The sequence below is a fragment of the Tauraco erythrolophus genome, chromosome 9, assembly GCF_009769465.1.
Source record: "Tauraco erythrolophus isolate bTauEry1 chromosome 9, bTauEry1.pri, whole genome shotgun sequence".
NCBI classification, from domain to species: Eukaryota; Metazoa; Chordata; class Aves; order Musophagiformes; family Musophagidae; genus Tauraco; species Tauraco erythrolophus.
The window spans coordinates 38460078-38472458 of NC_141473.1; the positions used below are offsets into that span (position 1 = coordinate 38460078).

General features: G+C 42.1%; 1 protein-coding gene across 3 annotated transcripts in view; it reads right to left on the reverse strand.

The window, feature by feature from the left end:
* Positions 1 to 12381, reverse strand: part of MICU1 (mitochondrial calcium uptake 1) — a 107497-nt gene that overhangs the window by 51899 nt on the left and 43217 nt on the right. Inside the window, exon 7 of one of the 3 annotated variants that reach the window (XM_086616501.1) lies at positions 6575 to 6586. The exons of the other annotated variants lie outside the window; for them this stretch is intronic. Within the exon in view, the coding sequence (XP_086472627.1) occupies positions 6575 to 6586 (12 nt within the window). The remainder of the gene's footprint in view (positions 1 to 6574; positions 6587 to 12381) is intronic. 3 annotated transcript variants of the gene reach the window in all.

A 12381-nucleotide genomic window follows, 5' to 3' on the forward strand; every position in this document is an offset into this window, starting at 1 on the left:
AACACGCTAATGGCATTCATTGCATGCAAGATAATTGCTATTTATGCTTACGGGGTAACCAGGTTGAAGTATCATTTACTGGGAAAAAAAAAAGCTTTTGCTTCCCTTCCCATCCAGATGGATCCGAAACAAAACTGCACTGATGCTTATGTTAAGGACAAATAAAGAACGTCTGGTTTTCCCTTAAACTGAAGGCAAGATCCGCGGAGAAAGCAGTTTGCTGTGATTGCTGCCGGCGGTGTTGCCGGCAGCATCTCACCTGCTCGTGTGATTTATTGCCCCTTCCTCCCACTGCCTGTCTTTAGCAGCTTTTATCATCAACTAGCTGTTAGCAGCCTGCTTCACCCGCTCCAAGGATCCCACGAAAAAAGTTCCGGAGATCGGTTTATTAATTTTTATGGGTTCCTTTTCCTGCACTTAAAATTCATAGCCGGCATCAAACGGCTCAAAACGTTCCTCGTAAGCTGAAAACCACATCCATGGACTAACAATAAAAACCAGTATTAAATTATTGAAATACAAAGGTTTAGACAGAGAGAAGCGAGAAGCGTTGACTCGTTTGCATCTTACTTTGAGCGAGCAGAGTAAAAATCTTGATTTATTTATTTTAAAAAAGCATCTCCTCGTCAGAAAGCTGGGGAAGGGGAACGTACGCTGTCACTACGGTACCCAGCCTGCCTGCAGCTAACAGGAAAGGGAACTTCTCCCACTGATAGGGGAGAATTTCTCCCCTCTTCATAGGGGAAAAAAAAAAAAATGCAGCTCAATCGCTACAATAACAACTGATCCGATCAGTAAGATTTTTCAGGCTTTCAGTACTAGGAGGACAGAAGCCTGAAAGAATTCACAACTCTCCCATTTATTTTCTTCCGGCTCACTGGAGAGCCACATGTCTGATGGCTTTCTGCAAAGTTTGTGGGAAGCTTGCCCCACGACGAGAAAGACTAAAAGCATCCTTCTCAGGGGTTGCTCCTCACCATCAAATGTTGTATTCTACAGAATTATACTATAATTTCCAGCAAAAATGTAGCATAACAAAAAGAAATCTATCTACCTACTTAAAGCACAAGGTGGACTGTTGCCATCCCTCAAAGGTCAAGGTGGAGAAACCCAAAGTCAGTCCTCACTAACACCTAAAACCACCATCTGTAGACATCAAGCTTCTTTTCCACATCCCACTTTCCTTCCAGCACACTATACGATCCTTCTAGCCAGAAAGCTAATGCATGGGATCAGAAAATGTAGGGGAACAACCCCTTTCCAAGCCTCCATCCTCTTTTTAGAGATATTTAATCTTCACAAATTAGTTGCACACAGAATTTCAGGACAGCTTTCACATTTCACACCCTTTTGTATCTAAACATAAGCTAATTCTCCAAGTGCTCGGTTAAAACAGACAAACATTTTCCATTTAAGAATTTTTTTCTATGTTAAATCCATTCCCAAAACCACAGTAATTGATGGAGATCGTTCAGCACACCCGAAAAACATCCGAAACTGAGCATTCACAAGTGAGCAAGCCACGGAAAACAGTTTACAAGTATGATGTATTTTGTTTAATCGAGCAGTAGATTCATATTAAACAAGCACAAAAACGAGCAAACATCCAAATCAGCGTGTAAAAAGAAAAAGAAATCCAAATGTACCGTTGCTTTCAGCACAAGCATGGCTGTCTAAGTTCAGTTTCAGTGGCATAAATCTTTTTACAGGCATTCAGGCAGATTATCTCACAATACCAAACATTGACAACAGGTAAAAAAAATATAAATCAATGAATAAATAACGTAATTGCGTTTCAAAACACAAAGCTTGGTTTGCCCTTTCCAACTCAGGCTCCGAGCCTGGCAGACAGCACCAGAACATGGGTTGAACACATCAATAACAGCCACCAACCTCCCCCAAACCCATGTGCTGCAGAAAATCAAGTTGCATACCATAAGCAGGCAACTCCCCAACTGGCTGTGGGCAAGCAAAGCACCCAAAGATCTATCACAAACTTTGCACGTTCTATCCCAAAAACCTTCTACTGCTGGAGCCTCTCTCGAGCCAAGTACATGGTACAGACCCCAGGTAATAAAGGACTTTTTAGGGTGAAAAAAAAAAAATCCCACTGATTCCTTCTGTTCCTTGCCAAGTATTACCTTTATTTGGGATGTTAAAAATTGGGTTCCCAGGGTTGAGTGAGGAGTGAAACACAATACTTAATTACGCAAAGCTGAAAAAAGAGAGGTGTTTTTTGCAAATTAAGGGATGTCTCTCTGCAAAGGCAGAGATGGATGCAAGGTGCACCTTGCGGTGCTGCTGCCCGCTCTGCATTCCTAACGCGCGTTTAGAAAAGCTTTATCAGCCAAATCCTTGCAGCTCCACTTCATTTTGCATTTCAGAAACTACTTAATGAGCAGCATTTAATTTGCCACTTTGGGAAGAACACAATTCTTGGTAAGTCACTTAAGAGTCGACAGTTTGTGTTTCAATCTGGAGGAGGAAAGCACACTTTCAGCACATTTATTCCCATAACTTGCTTATGTTTCAAAATCGCCTTTGTACTTATACACACCAAAGCTTCAGGAATTTATCAGCCTTATGTGACCACTCGACAGTGATTTATGCCTTCCAAAACAACAACAAAATAAATATCAAAGTGCATGCAAGATAACGAGTATTTCTCCAGAACCAGAAAGTAATTTGGTAAATCAGCCAGGAGTTTTAGATGAACCGTAACTACCTTTTATTGACAAATGTCACCATACTCAGTTTGCTCCTTTTTAAAAGAAATACTTTAAGGTTACCGACAGCGTGTAAGCAAATACAAAACCGTGAATGCTTCAAACGGTGAAGTCACCTTGCTGCAAAGCAATTCTCTTTCAGTCCCAACTGACCACCTGCAGTTATGCAAACCATTTAAAAAGGCATCTATGAACGTATTTCTTTCATGGTTCGCTGTAGACAGATAGGAAAAGAAGTTAAAATGTTGTATTTTCGGTGGTAAAAAGAAATATCCTCTTTTCCACAGTAGGTGTTTCCAAAAAAGTCTGTGTTACAAGTTAGCCTAACATAGACAATTTCTTCCACTCTTTCTGGGTTTTCTGGCTTTATAAGGTAAAGATGACCTTCCATATTATCGCAATTTTGGGATATGTGTCTCTTCACAAATGAAATCTCTCTAAGATGACAAAAAAAAACCAACCAGTAGTACTTGTGCACACAGCCCTGAGCAGCACACATCGATATGGTGAGCTGTTAGTCCTGCTTGCACATGGCTTGATACCTCGGGCTTGAATGAGTAGGCAGCACTCCTATAGCTAAAAAGCTATTAGGAATCCTTCTAAGGATGGAAAACCAAATATTTCAGCAAAATTTATCGGATAATCCATTTAATTAATGTATTTTAAACCCTCTTTAGCACATACCACGCATATCGTTTGACATGATTAAAAATATTAGCCCGCATCTGCCATCTTATTAGCGCTACACAACGTCTCCATGTGCAGAGATGTGGCTCCTATTTGTCTGGTCCAGCAGAGCCTGCACAACAGCATCGTGCTGGCACGGACTAGCACAGCTCCTTCCCAAGCAGGACTGTTTAAAATCCGGGGAAATATATACAGAGACACTCGCTGAGTAATGGGTTTGCAGCAGATGCTCTGTATTAATCTATCACACCAGACAGATAAGGGAAAACCCGTAAGAAATGCCAGGGAACACTGTGGGCAAAGCAGCCTGCTATGGGAACTAAAAATATTAATGCTTTGAACTCTGTCTGCCATCAAAATGCTGAACTGGAGGCTCTGAAATGAGGGAGATTTTTAATTTTTGCTCTTTTTTTTTTTTTGAAGATACAAACTTTAAAGAATCGAAGCCGTGTATTTAGAGCTTTCACAATACAACTCACGTCAGCACCTCACCGCCTACGTTAAGAAAACTGAAATAAAGACATAAAAAGGCTTTCAGAATCAGATTAAAAAAATGAAGCCTTTCAGCCCAGATGTTCAAAAGTCTTTTAGGGAAAAAGAGCCAGAGGTGGTCCCTCTGCACTGTGAAACAAGGACAAAAAAAAAAAGGACTTGGGGGAGAGCAGAGGAACTTAAGGTTTTTTTTAAAGCTAGCTTTATAATAAGGATGCACCGCCTGGGATTTTTTATATCACTTTTTTATATATCATTAAATAAGAAAAAAGGGTTTAAGGTTGTGATGGAAACGGCACAAGGGCTTTGTGAAACTCAAACCTCTTTCTGCAGTAGAAGAGTCCACAGTATGATTCCTACCAGCAGCTCTAGATAATTTACTACGAAGTCTACAGAGTAACACAGGCAAACACAAACGGATTCTGCATGGCAAATCGTGGCAGGAGAGTGTTAGCATGGGAAAACACTTAAAGTTTACTGTTGGCAGATAAATATTGCAGCTTATGACCTTTCAAGAGTATATTTTAATAGAGTTTTTTTTTAAAACCTTTGATTTGGGGGTTATTTTATCTATATATTTACACAGGGGGACAAAAATACAGAGCTGGACATGGATGAAGTTGTTCTGCCTACTCTCTCCCTCTGAGTTTGACTTTGGATACGTACAGAGAACCAAAAATTAGGCAGCAATTATTACTATGGGTGGTCTCCTGAGACTGGAAAGAGAAACCTGCATTCCCTCCTTCCAGCAAGGCTGTAAATATTCATCACCTTTAAAACAAACGGCACCTGAAACACAAGGCCAGCATTCTGTACGACCAAGAAAAAAAATGACACAGACTTTCCCGACCCTTCACAGGCAGCAGACCCACTCATGCAAGGGAGAAACCCCTGCTGGAAAAGCAAATAGGAAATGCCTTGGAAAAGGGACAGTTTACGCTTCTGCTTCCCTCTGCCACGCTGTCTCAGTCCTCTGCAGGGTAATGGCATCACAGTCTGTAGGACCACAGTGGCATTTGCCATGGAAATTTGATGGGGGAGAATTAAAATTAGGTCCTTGATGTCCCAAATCATGCTTCTAAAATGAGTTGACTTTTGACACCTTTGAATTTAAATAGCTGTTTAGGTCTCCAGATGAAAATTGGGATACTGCTTTCCCTCATCTCAGCCCACATTACCAAGATGAACTCATTATGTTGATAATGCACGCTTCTCCTTTTCTCTGATAAAAATTCCAGTGTGAAAGTACACAAGGAAAATAATTCTGTATAGAAAGCAAGTTTTAAACGTGGGCTCAGACAATGAACTTGGGGTCATACACCCATACTCATCACCTACCAAATGAGAAAGGGTTTGGGGAAAAAACACCTGTAATCACATCATTAGAGATTGTCATCACAATCACAAACAGTGTAAGGAACTGAATTAACATATGACTGATAATCTTGCCATTCCCTTCCGCTCTCTTACTCCCGTTTTCTTCTCCACCTGCATCTCCATACCAGATCTCTCCTCCTTCTGTAGTCAGTGAGGTCAAGCATCTCCTAAAACACTCTCTCCCACCCTGCTCAATCCATTCTCCTTCCCTCTCCCCTTCTCCTTGCTAATTCCACGTTACTCGAGGAGGGAGTTGTCAGAGCTTAGTCTTGTATCCCTTAAGTATTAAGCACTAATCTAATGCCAGCAAAACTATCAAAGAAATTAAAGACAAATATGATCCTATATACCACTTTTCGACTAAAAGACTGCATGCACCCACTAAGGGCACTTTGACACCAAGTTGCTTATTTTTCGCTAACTTCCCCTGTGGATTTCATTAAGGTCATAAAGCTACAAGGCAAACTGAGAGCGTTGAGTACATTCCCCTCTTTACTCACCAATACTGAAGGAACTTCGTTCTGCTTTCTAGTTCCTTTTCCTAGAAAACATCTTATGAACTATAGCGTCTAAATATCTTCTTCCTGAAATACTTTTTAATATAGTTCCATGACTTGAAAAGCTTGAAGTTTGCAAAAATAACCTTCCCCAAACTTACGCACCATGTTCAAATACATGATATTTCCCCACAGCATTTGGCCAGAGAGATGCTTGTCCTTTCTCACACAAAAAAAACCAACTAACTTATAGAATCATAGAATGGTTAGGGCTGGAAGGGACCTTCAAAGGTCATCTAGTCCAACCCCCCTGCAAGGAACAGGGATATCTCCAACTAGATCAGGTTGCTCAGGGCCTCGTCCAACCTGGCCTTGAACGTCTCCAGGGATGGAGCATCCACCACCTCTCTGGGCAACCTGTTCGAGTGTTCTACAACTCTCAACTTTGTGGCCTCGAGTGGAAAATGTCATCTTCCAAGAGAGTCAGCTCTATCACAGTCTCATCAAAACAAGTCAGAAGCCTCAAAAGACACCGTGAAAAATCAGAGGACAGGGAGATACACATCTCAGCTTTGCCATGTATTCACTGTTACCCTGAGGAGTGTAGCCTTAACAAGCCAAATTCAAGTATTCTGAAATAAATCCTTTAGGCTGAGGATCAAGGGGAGGATTCAGGATTATTTACTAAAGGAGCGGGGAGAAGGGGTGAGCGTACACTGTCCCTTTTACATGAAAAGTGCATATTATGAGGTTTGAGGCACAAACTAATCAAAGCACATGCTGTCTGCTTTGTACCTGCCAGAAATCCTGGTGGAAGGGGAGAGGGTTAGAAAAGGGAAGAAAATGAGGGAATGCTTGGTTACACCAAAAAAACAAACCATAATTAGAAGACAAGTATCAGAGATATTAGTAGCTGGAAGAAACACCTGCCAGGTACCTAGAAACCAGAATAAAAGAAGGACATACAGGAACCAGAGCATTTTAGTAGTGTCTGCCAAACGAGCCCTGTGAAAACGAGCAACAGAATTAGCGGTACAAAAAGATAACAGTAAGTAGAGCTCTGTTAAAACTGAAATACACCACAAACATTTTTGGTACAGGAGGTAAGAAAGGATGAAGTGTATGCTGTACATGGACATAAAGCAACCCAGGTGTCCAGAGGATTGTCTCTGCACCATGCATTCACCTGTTACAAGCAATTAGGTATTTTCTTTGATGAAATTTGTTTTTATTAAAAATAAGCCAAGAGAAGAATTAGCTGTTCAGTGTCCACACAGGTCCCAGCAGACAGGGAAAAGCAGTGAGGAACAGCAAAGTAACCCAAAACTGGTAACCCAAACAGATGGGAGGGCCAAGTTCGGCTGGGAGGAGAAAGCTAGCAAGCAAAGAAACCCACAAACATGGACTGTGGTGTCAGCAAAGATAGTCCAGAAAAGACAAACCATGTCAGCTCAGCTTAGATTTGCTGATTGCCTGCAATAAACTGCATCTCTGCTTGCTTCCACAGAGGGTCATGGGCAAGAATTACTTCCCATTAGTTTGTTATGATGCCTTTGGGGACAGCAGAGGAACTTTCATATAGACGAGCATAAACTTATTATCTGTGTAAGATGATGCTTCCCTGGTTATTATTGTAAATACTACCTGTCCTGAGACCAGAAGGTGAAGGAATTTAAAAGTAGGAAATCTGAAATGGGACATGGATTATGGACTGGGATAGCTGAATGCTTCAAGGTATCTCCAAGCAAGTCATAACCTAGACTCAACAGCTCAAACTGCTGAGACACCAGGGACTCATTTATTTCACACATTCTTACAACAGACATTGGCAAGACCTCATACAGTTGGATTTGGAGGACTTCTCACCTGTTTTCATTGCATCTAAGCTAGAGAAAGTACTCAGTATCCTTCTTGGTTAATGGGCTCAGTAAATCAACTGCACACAGCACTTTACACTGCTATTTACTGAATTGCAAGAGCTTGATTTTGTTAAGGTATCATTTAGAGTTGCATCCTTGTGAATGAAGGTTTCACTGGCACTTAAACATCACAGGAGCTGATTCAATGCTTGGCTCCTGAATGACAGCAGGACTTTGAGCTTGTCTCACTTGCTGCAAGCTTGGGTCTAAGGCAGCTGAGGTCACTCTGGTGGAAGTCTCACACCTATACACAAAGCAAAGGACCCCTGAAACTCAAGTTAATAAATAAAGGCTCCTTTTTCCCTGCCTCCTTCAAACCTGGCAACAAGATCATAGAATGGTTTGGGTTGGAAGGGACCTTCAAGATCACCTAGTTCCAACCCCCATGCCACAGGCAGGGACACCTTCCCCTACCCTAGATCAGGTTGCTCAAAGCCGCATTTGACCTGACCTTAAATACTTCCAGGGATGGGGCATCCACAACATCACTTGGCAACCTGTTCCAGTGCCTCATCACCCACATAGTGAAGAATTTCCTTATATCTAATCTAAATTTATCCTTCAATCCACCAGAAAAAGATGGTCCATCTCTGCCTCCAGTCCTTTCCATGAGGATCCTTCCTGAGTACATTTTTTCAGACTTTCCTCCTCCTGAGATGTTATTTAAATCATCTGGCAAGGGAATCTTCCTCCTGAGCTGACTCCCAGCAACTCTTCTATAATGGACACACACCTCCAGCTGCAGGGCCTTGGCACATAAGTGTAGTTTAACCTAATCATTGTACTGGTCCATCACGCAAGTCTCCATTATACAGCAGAAGTGAGTTTCAGATGTTTTCCTGGCCCTTACTCCATTCTTCCCTTCCTACACTTCAAGTTTAACAGAGGATGTGAAAGAAACCAACACAAAAGTGCACAACCTTTTGAACAAATTGCCAGAATAAAACAGAAAAACTCGTAACACAAAACCTAGTAGCCAAAACACGTGGCTTAAATAAAAACCACCTTGCCTTTTGTGAAGTGATGAGGACTGGGACTGAACGCCCGCAGACCCTCCTGGCTACAGGCAACCCTACTGCCTCTGGTAGGGACTGGCTTCTTGCTAACCAGACAGGGAAAATGCCCTGCAAGGAAAAGGCACAGAAACCATCCAAAGTATTTTCCTTTTCCTTCCTTTTGCTATTGCTCTGCATTACTCTACGACATCCCAAACCATCTAGAGATGTAAACATAAATGCTGGCAGGAAATACTTAATTCATGAAATTAATTAGAGGGCATTGAAAGCCTCTATAATTACTTACTGCAACAATGGTAGCAGGATGGTAAGCTGTTGCTGGTAGCTCAAAGGCTTTTGTTCGTATTATGCAAAAGCCAGAAGTTTTCCCCACAGGAGAATCAAAAGAGCAAGTCAAGAGTATTCTGTATCAAACTAATAAGCCATCTAGGGTGGTTATTTTTTCCTAAATAGGTTAGAGGTCTCTTAAAAGCACTAGAGCTTACCTTTGGTGTGAGCACCCAACTGCACAGAGACAGACCTATGCTGTGCACCTATCACATGCATCTTCTGCCTCTGCTCCCACCTTTACACCAGGCTCCACAGCTAAAAGCCCAGCTGTGGGAGGCCCGGAAACTCTCCTGCACTAGCTCACCAGGACAGGACTGCACTCAAGGACCCAGGTGACAGGGCTCTCAACAGGGTGGATACACAGCTCACACTTCAGAGGAACACAGCTAACAGCATTCCTCCTTTTTTGTCTTGGAGAAATGAAGCTTGCCAATCATTAATGCAGAACCTAAAAAAAAATATCGAGTAAACAGAAAGGGTATGAAAAAAATTTTGAACTTGAGTAACATTAACGAAGCTTATGCCACTTTTTTTTATGCTAAGAGATACACTTCTATTTAGTGAGCTTATTCATCACCATCATCTTGCTAAGAAGCAAGCAAAGACCGATGAAATGGTACAATGCCTCAGTTTGAAAGCCTGACATGGGAAGAACATCTCCACATTGCCCTCAAAAGTGCTTTCTTAAGCCCTAATGAACATTACGCAGCAGAGCAACAACATGTCTTAAACAGGACTTCACTCCTCCTGAGCAGGGGCATGATTTTCAGCATGGTGAGACAGGAAAAGGGACAACACGAGATATTTCTGCTGCAGATGGGTTAAAAAAGCATTTGCTTTCTCACAGCCAAAATGCAAGAGGAGGAAAGAGACACAAGGGAAATGGAGCAGATTAATTATGGTCTGGACACCTTCATGCCACAGCACCCTGAGCTACGCATTAGATGGTGTCTATTCTCACATCAGTCTTTTGTTCAGGCTCAACATGAACACTTCGAAACGTTTGCACACTGATTAATTTTTTTTTTCCACTCTGAACAAATAGTAATCAATGTTTCCTCTCTACTTTCCAGAGCTTGCTTCCCTTGGGGAGAAACCACCATACAAACAAAAATGGAGCCAGGGCCAGAGTTGCCTCCCTACACACTCAGCCCAGCCGCAGGTGAAAGACAAGTATGCATTCACGTTGGCAATCAGATCTGACCAAGGGATCCATTTTTGCTGGATGAATATCTCCAGGGTTTTTGGTCTCGGAGTGAGTGAAGAAAAAGCATTTAGGCTCAAATTACGAGAGCGTTGTTCCCATTAATAAGGCAGTAACATTTACCTCCCTTTCCATCAACTCTATAATTTATCACTAGGAAGGAGGAGGGGCAGGAAGACACAAAAAAGCAGGTATTGTCTTCTCACCATAGCACTGAGTCACATGCATGGCAAGATGTTTCAGAAACTCGACACGATGACAATACAGAGGCACATCACTCCACAAAATCCTTCGGCAAGACCAGTCCTGACCACTGCACGATAGCCAGTTAGCTGGTTTGATGGCAGCTTTATGTAAATGAAATGGGTTCTGTGACAAGAGCAGCTCATACACATCTGCCTACTAATCGTGTAGCCTTTAAATCTCAAACATACACGCTCAAAATTCACACTGATACTTAAAACATTGTCCTGTAGTATGTTATTAAAATGCAAGTGACTGCACAGCTGGTTCTATTCTTATAGCGGAATCTCCTTCTAAATTATGGCTTGCATGCAAGCCTGGGTATACATCTTTGCTTGGAACTAAAATTAATTCACTTTTCTACTCTTCAGCCAGCATCTAGCCTGCAGATCATCAGTACTTTTCAGAACCACAGCTTGCTTGTGCCTCACTGCTCACAAACTCCTTTCACCTTAAAAACGAAGAGGAAACTTCCAGCAAACAGGCCTATTACTTTTCGAGCTCACGCCTGTACCACAAATCCCATTACCTCCGCGTGACACTGGCAAGGATGCTTAGGGGAACGATGGACCTCTTACCCTTCTGCTTGAGCTCATCAGCTCCGCCAACGCACAAAGGGGAAGTGCCAGAAAGTCATCTCCAGGTAGAGGATGCTTTGATAACCCAAGAGGAACACGTAGTTGGAAACAGGCAAGAAGGAAAAGATATAAAAGGGTTGTTTTATCCCTCAGGTGCTACTATGCAAGTGAAACTCAAATGAGTAACGTCAGCTCTGCAGCACCTCAGCTGGTGCTTGACCGACTAAAGACAGTGTTGTTTTTTAAACTGAAACCCAGTGCAAGCAATAAAATAGAACAAGATGCTATCAGACTGATCAATCTACCGCCAGCTTCTCTCATTACCAGGGGAGAGCCAAGGCCAACTTATTTTATACTCTCCTCAAATTATCCTCTCACCTGGACATTACCACTACCCTAATAGCCACAGCCAGATTTAGTCAGTCCCCAAGTGTCTTTAAGCAGACAGCCAGGCAAACAAGAAGCTCTATTTCTCCATTTTCAGAGCAAACTGCTTCTAGGGTGTTATTAGACTGCGGAAAAAATAGGTCTCAGGAGAAATAACGATAAAGTCCATTGCAGTACCCTAAATCTGTTGTCTCATGTTCAGACTATCTAAGCCACAGCATGTGGAGATCCAAGTGCAGCACCAACATCTATAAGTTATATAAAAAGCAATTTCACTCTGCTACAGGTCAGAGGAAAGGCAGTTAAGGGCGTGAGGCAATGTCAAAAAGCTATCTGTTCTCCATCCTTCAGCCAGCACAGATGTTCACCATGCTGAATGGCAAGATCCTAAGAGCATGGATGACAACGCACAGTTGAGCATGGTCCCTCAAACACCGACTGAGGGTTTTCAACGCCAAACACGCTGCAATTCAGGCCCTCGGTGCTGAGGGGCAGAGGAACAGAGTTGAGCTCAGCAAAGGGATTGCCTTTGGATCTTTTATCCAATGCGATAGAAACCGACCGCAGAGTGCTCAGGAAGAGAGGAACGATTAGCAAAAATTGCGTGGGATTCAGCATTTCTTCTCCACAAACAAATCTTTTTTTACGTAAAGCCTAAGGGATGAGCGTGATAGCTTGACAAGACAAAACGATGAAAGTGAGAGGATGTAAAATAGACTGTCATGAACAACAGGGATAATCATCTGATATTCTGCAAAGAATATATGTACTTTTGTTTGTTGTTGTGGTTTTGTTGTTTTTTGTTTTTTGTTTTTTTTTTTTTAACCATGAAAAGCAGACACTGGGTTTGTGGCAGGGGGAGAAGAAAACAAGTTCACAACACGCTTCGTCGTTTCATGTGTCAAAACCTACTGCCAAAATACTA